We start from the raw sequence: 7,174 nt of genomic DNA, 5'->3' as shown, positions 1-7,174 counted from the left end.
GCCTTCCGACTAAATCAAGAGGATGTAGCAGTGCTGGGCCTTCTTTCAGAGACCAAGAAGGGAATATGGGGGAAGCTGGGACTCAAACCAAGCCTGGGGGTTGGCATAGACTTGGCTGAGTGATTGTAAAGGTAAAGTCTTTCACCCATTTGGGTGTGAACTTGTGCTTCTGGAAGTAACATGTAAGCAATGTGTGGGACTGGTGGATGGAGGCTAGACCCTTTGCGAGGAGGAGGACCTGAAGTCAAGCTAGAATGGACATTTGTCTGATGCAACTCTGGACAATTCCCAGATTCCTAATTTGGTTAGGTGGCATAAACTATCTGTGATTATACCTAGGGTATGTGTGTGTGTCTGTCTCCTTATTGTGTGTCCTGTGCACTTATGGGGGTTCTCTGAAACATCTCTGTGCCTCTTTTTTAGTTACTTTCCTTGTCATTGTCACCAAAATTCCCAACAAGGAGCAACTACAGGGAAGGAATACTTGCTTTGGCTCATGGTTTGAGGGTACAGTCTACCAATGTGGGGAAGGCATTGAAGAGCAGGGGAGGTTGGGGTTCCCCACAGCTTATCTCTGTAGACCAGGAAGCAGAGGGCCAGAGTGATCAAGCGCTAAATGTGGGGCTAGACTATAGCCCTTAGGTCCTCTACCAACCTAGTGCTCTAGCTAGGCCCCAACCCTTATCGCCCCACAGGCTCCCAAAACAGCACCAAGCTGAAGACACTGACCCTGTGAGAGACAGTTCACATCCAAGCTACAACACCCTTTATACCGCCAGCCGTGAGGCCAGATGGATGATTTGAGTCACCTGGCCTCCAGTTTTCCCTGCCTGTGTAATGGGAATGACATCTGCAAAAAGTTGTCACAGTTGCAAAATGCATGAACAATGAGCATGTGCCTCTTTGCACAGCTCCTGGTGTTCATGTGTTGGGCTGATTACCAGATGTCTCACACGAGCTACTTGATTCCTCTGCCTCAGTTTCTTTGTGTGTAAAATGGGGATGAACTGAACTTAGTGCTGGTAGGAAGCTTAGAGAAGCAACAGCCCTGAGTAGTGTGTGTAACTTTAGTAACTTGGATCCTGCCCTCCTCCAGTGTGTGGCTGTGTCTGGGGCAGACTCTGACTTTGTGACTGTCTCTGCCCGTGTGTATGTGAACATTTGTATGTGCATATATGGCCAGGCAGGCCCCCTTCTCCCTGGGTGGGGTTTGCTGTTGGCTCATGCCTGGGCTTGCTGAGCCAGGGAGAGCCTCCAAAGGGGATGGAATTTCCATTAAGAATTAAGCAGGGCAGTGCTGGGGAAGCCAAGCAGGCAGAGGGGAAGGGGTAAATAAAAGGGAGGATACTTTAACTCTGAGCTCCTGTGGAAGCCTTAGTCCTGATTAGTCCTTCAGGCCTCATCAGCCATGGTCCAAAAGGATGGGTGGAGAGAATGGAGCTGCTCACAGGGACCTCTGTAAAGATACCTGAATCACTACAGCCCAAACTGAAACCATGAGGCGGCCCTCAGGGGATGGCGAATCCACCAGAGAAGGTCCAGGCAACTGGGGCGTATGGGGAGCCCAGGAGTCCAGGAGGCTGTGCTGTGTTGTAGGTATCTGGGACGGATATATGTATGTATTTGTGTGCATACATGTGTGAGTGTGCATGTACATCTATGTGTGTCTGTGTATACATGTGTATGTGTCTCTGTGTGTACTTATGTGTATTCCTGTGTATGGGTATGTATGTTATGCATATATATGTGTTTATGTTTGTGTGCATATATGTGTGTTTGGGTGTCTCTGTCTTTGTGTGTCTGTATGTATGTTTATGTCTTTGTGTATTTATGGGTTTGCATGTGTATATACATATGTACATATGTGTCTCTGTATATATATGTATGTATTTGTGTATGTGTATGTATGTGTTTAGGTCTGTATATGTATGGTGTATGCATGTGTGTATATGTCTCTCTCTCTGTGTGTGTGTGTGTGTGTGTGTGTGTGTGTGTGTGTGTGTGTGTGTGTGGTATGCTTGTGTGTAGGTTGGGTTGGAGCCTTAACCACAAGTGCCTAAAGAATACATGTAGCAAGCTAAGTGATTCTTCTTACTCTTAAATATAGGTGCAAGATTGTCTCAGAATAAAAGCACTCTGAGACCTCTTGCTAACAGAGATGCTGTTTAAGACCTAAATCTCACTTCTGACATGCTATAAACCATCTTAGCCTTCCTGGCCACTTCACATCCCTGAAGGTTCAGACTTTTAATGCCTCATGGGCAGGCAGATCTGGTTATGATTGCATTATATACTTGGGAAAACTAAAGCTCAGAGCAGTTGGGTGACATGGCTGAGACACAGCTAGGATGTAGTAGAGGGAGGACAGAATCCAGGTTATTTGCATACTCCTTAACATACCAGGAGCACATGGAGAAAAGATTCTGCAAACTTCCCACATGAGGAAGGTGTAATGTAATGTCCACACCCAGCCAATGTCTCCTAGAGGCCCCAGCCCTGTTCCAGGGAAGGAAACAGACCGGAGGATATGGTATTGAAGTCCTCTCAACACAGTTGGGTCCAAAGTCCTGCTGTCTGGATGGAAGCAGGCTGGAATTGAAATTGGCTTATCCTGGGAATGACTAGGCCACCTGCAGAGCCCTGATTCCCCTGTGGGTGATTTGACATCAAAGCTGTGGTATTCCCAAGGCCAGGCAGCAGCTGTGCCAAACAGAACCTGAAGCAAGGAACAGAAGTGTTTAGCATCAAGGAAGAGATGCAGGACATTGTACCATAGAGGTGATGCTGAGCCTGCTCTCCCAGAACGTATAATGTGATCAAACCTGCAAACTTCCCATCAGGGCCCCAGGTGGAGGACAATTGTCTTTTCTTGGCAGTCTATGAAGGCATAGGCTCTTTAGGCCCTTGGGATTCATAGCAGGGTGGAAGGCATTGGATGGAATGAACTAGAAGCTTCCTTTCAGTCTAAAAATGTAGCATTCCAGAGCTTTTGGACCTGGACCAGACTTCCGTGGACTTAGCCATCTGACATGGAGCCCAGGCTGAGGGTGAGGTGGGGAGGCGTCTCATCAATAATACCCCCTGTCATTTTTGGCAGGTCTGTGATGTGGAGGGTGACTTAAGTGGGTAACTGAGTTTCCAAAGGGAAGCACCTGTAGTGAACAAATCCAGTCACATTCCTGGCGTTTGGGGCTGCTCCGTGAGGCTGTGCCCTTCTTAGGGATGTGAATTGCGCCCAAACCTCTCCTTGTTTTATTTCTGCTTCAGGAAACTGATTGTAGCAGCACAGTCCCTTCCCCTCTCCAGATGTTGGCATGCGGGACACATGTGGGCGCCCTCGCCTGGCCGTCTCTGGTGGCTCTGGGTGATGGCCCAGCCCAGGGGTGAGCTGGGTCTCTAATTAGACCCGACCGCGTCCCCATTCCAGAGCTCCCACAGATGACAGCACGCAGTCTCCACTGTGGCCAGGGGCTCCGAAATAGCCCTAGCTCCTCGGCGGAGCCTGGCAGGCCACGGTGCTTGGTGCAGGACAAACATTTGGCTGGGAGTACACCGCTAGGGAAGAGCCTGGGATTGGGGTGCGGGGTGGGGGTGGGGGGGTGGCAGCGGGGCCGCCTCCAGCAGCGCCGGCCCCGAGGCCACTTTGTGCCTTGCCTCTGGAGTTCCAGCTGCTGTGTGCTGCCGCCCATCGCTGGCCTCTGCACACACCCGCATTCTGCCTTGTTGTAACCTTGTAAGCTCAGAGTAAGTAAGCAGAGGGGATGGCTAGCTCCTGTGGTTGGATTCAGGGGCTGAGGCTGGAGCTGCTGGCGTTAATTGTGACCTCTAGCGTAGCAGGTGTGATTGTGTCAGTGTGAGAGTTTATTTGTAGGAGGGGGTGTCAGTGGGAGGGATTGTGTCTAGCACAGAGTGTCAGCATGTGGAATTTTTTAGCATGTGTGTGGCGGGCTTGGAGCATGCTCACAGGTGGCTGCTGTGTCTGTGGCACACAGGTGGGTCCAGCTGTGCCAGTGGAAGTGAAGTGCCTCTGTGTAGGACACAGGAAGTGGTCTAGAGGGAGGGTACCTGCCAGTGTAGATGACTGATAAGGTCAGAAGGTAGAAAGTGGATAAGGAGCAATAGATACTTGAACTGACACTTTCTAGGGTGACCCGATTTGTCCCCAGCTGTTGTCCTCAACTGGGGTGCCTTGCCTGTAGGTCAGGCAGCTTTGGTTTCTCAGGGCTTTGGGCCACACTGGAGCTTAAAGCTCATCCAATATAGAGTGAACAGGATTCTGATAGCCCTTACTCTACAGGGTCAGGAGCGGAACTTCACTTTCATAATCAGAAGACGCAGGGGTGGGGGATGGCACACAGGGACACTCATACATGTGCACTAACAGTGCAGCACCATTCCACGCAGACTGTACACCCAAGGCAAATGGCGTATGTAGCATGCATCCTTGTTGTAAATGTGTATGTAAAACTACCTGCCTTGAATTGACCCTGGCATCTGCCTCTAGAGCCCCCCCCTTTATTTTCTGTACTTGTCATTGGGCATCTCTGAAAAATGGGTTCAGAAACCTGGCCTCAGTAGGGAAATACTTTCCATTGGGGGCTTCGGCTGGGGATTAAGGCAGGAGGTGATATGATGCCTTTGTGTATCTTATCTCATCTGTGCTAGGTCTGTCAATGGAGTCCAGCCACAGAGCACCCTTTGTTTGACCTTAAGGGCTAGGTGGAAAAGACAGCAGTTGCTCAGTTAGAGAGGAGAAGGCTTATCTTACCAGCAAAATGGGCTAAAGAAGGTGTGAGTGAACCTCAGCACCCATAGCTTGCCCCAGACTCACATTTATGGCTTAGATTCATCCCGTTGTAGAAGTGCAGCCAGACTGTGGGGCTGGGCTGGGGATGGGAATGGGCCTGGATCCATTCCTTCTGTTCTTGGGTTTTAGTCACCCTGCCTGCAGCTGCTGGGGAGTCAGCCTTCTTTACACTCCACACTTTCTCCTCCTGCAGTTATGTGGAGACCACTGAGAGCACCAATAACAGTGCTTGGAAAGCTGAGTGCCCCCAAGTGCCAGGGGCTGGTACTTCCGTTATGTTTATTTCATTATGACTTCTAGAGCCCTTCTGCCCTGGCCATTCTCTCCTCCATAGGCTTCTGGGATGTGTTCAAATTCCATGTGCTTCTTTGGTTGGGAAGTTAGGAGAGATTTCTTGTTTGTAATCTGTCCTTAAGGTTGATGTTCATTCTTTGGAAATGGGAATGATCCAGGAATAATCATTCCAGAGAGGTCCACTAGGGTCTATCTTTCCTGAAGTTCAATCCTAGATCTGACCCTTAAAGATGAATAAATAAAGGCTGGCTGTGGCTACCTCAGCAGGTTTGCTGCAAAGAGAAGGAAGTATTTTTCCTTTCATCTTTCCCTTCTCACTCTGGTTTCTGGGAAACTCCCAGCATATCACACTGCTCCATTCTATTAAGTTAAAAAGTCATCACTTGAGCTTTGATTTCTACTTTAACAACTGTATAGACTACATTTATTTAACTGGAAATTCCATTATACTTTATAGAAGAAATGAGAATAATAAAAGAATAACCACCAATCAAGAATTCTGCTAGTCTCCAAGATTGAGCCACGTTGTTTCGACTTTCTTTCTTTCTTTCTTTCTTTCTATCTTTCTTTCTTTTTCTTTCTTTCTTTCTTTCTTTCTTTCTTTCTTTCTTTCTTTCTTTCTTTCTCTCTCTCTCTTCTCTCTCTCTTTCTCCCTTCCTTCCTTCCTTTCCTTCCTTTTCTCTCTTTCTTTCTTTCTTTCTTTCTTTCTTTCTTTCTTTTTGAGACAGTCCCACTTGGAAATATTTCATCTGATTTTTAATCCTTGTGTCTCAGTTGTGACTTTTGTGCTCGAGCTCTGATTGGTACCATGTATTGGGACTTTTCTTCCTAGTGGCTGGTGGAGATAATGGCTATCTCTGTGCTGGTTCAGACAATGGGGATTGTCTAGAATGAATTGGGGCATTGATCAGCACCCCTGCTCTGAGGGCTTCAGCTGCCAGCCCCTCTGTGTCTCAAAAGCCCTAGTGTCTGGGTGCCCAAAGGGGTTTGATCCTTGCCCTAAACCTGGCCATGGCCCCATGACTGCCCCTTCCTCATGTGACCCTGCCTTGCCCAGGGCTTTGTGGGGAGGTCTGTGTCTCTTGGGTCTGAGCCCTGCTTCCCTCCACATGATTAAGGCCATGTGGACACAGAGTTTGGAATGAAGAATGTGGGAGTTCAGAGTGTGCAGGGGCCTATGGGGGGTTAACTTGCCTCCTCCCCTCAGTCTTGAGGCTACAGGATGGTGTATGGCCCCATCTCTTTCTCCAGAAGGGGTCCCAAGTTAGTCAGATAGTCAGAAAGCCATTTGTTACTGGTAGGCTCTCAGGGCAGGGCTCAGGCTATCACAAAGCTGGTGAAAGCTCTTCTTCCTTCTGAGGGATCATTTTACTTGTAGAGGCTGCTGTGTTTGGGGAAAATTCCCACACCAGGGCCATGCTTGCACAGGGCAGTGGTTAGAGTGCCTGATGGTGAACTGTTTCGGCCCTGTGTGGTGACTGCTTCTCCAGAAGTGCTCTAAGTCCACTAAGGTGGTGGCCATTGCTCGTGTTCAAGGCTAACTGTATGAGAAGCATTTGATCACGAGAGGAGAAAGAAGAAATACTCTGGGCCTGCTACTGGGTAAGGTGTAGTAGCTTTGTTCTTTTCTGCATGGATGTAACCTCAAAGAGGAGATTGCACCTCTGCCGCGGATTCATTCTGGTTGTGCTCTCTTGGCTTCCAGACATTGAAACTTGACCTGGTAAGCAGGCTTCAACACACACAGAGAGAGCATGGTGTGGGATATCAGAATGTGTGGGCTGTGAGCGGGAAGTCCACTTAAGTTTCCACACTTAATATCTGGTAAAAGGCAGTTCTCTGGTTTTGGCTCTTTGAATCTTTTGTTTCATGAAACCTCTAGGACACCTTCTGGAATGGGTGCTTGCATTTTAGACACAAGGGAACTGAAGCATAGCTAGGTCAGTTAAGCTCCAGGCCAGAACCAGCCATATTCCTTGCCAGGTCTGCCACTCTGGAGTCTGCAGTGGATGGCTACTGGCCATTGAGTAGAATAGACAACTCTCCCCATTTTGGAAGCCTGAGTGGGGGGAG

General features: G+C 48.7%; 1 protein-coding gene across 1 annotated transcript in view; it reads left to right on the top strand.

The window, feature by feature from the left end:
- The first annotated feature begins 1,496 nt into the window (after positions 1–1,496).
- The window catches only part of LOC113830639 (protein inscuteable homolog), a 119,710-nt gene continuing 114,032 nt past the window's right edge, over positions 1,497–7,174 (top strand). The window contains exon 1 of the mRNA XM_027410136.2: positions 1,497–1,592. Coding sequence (XP_027265937.1) covers positions 1,497–1,592 — 96 coding nt within the window. The remainder of the gene's footprint in view (positions 1,593–7,174) is intronic.

The sequence above is a fragment of the Cricetulus griseus genome, chromosome 3 (assembly GCF_003668045.3).
Source record: "Cricetulus griseus strain 17A/GY chromosome 3, alternate assembly CriGri-PICRH-1.0, whole genome shotgun sequence".
NCBI lineage: Eukaryota > Metazoa > Chordata > Mammalia > Rodentia > Cricetidae > Cricetulus > Cricetulus griseus.
The sequence above is the reverse complement of the archived record's forward strand: the minus strand, read 5'-3'. Positions and strand labels throughout refer to the sequence as shown.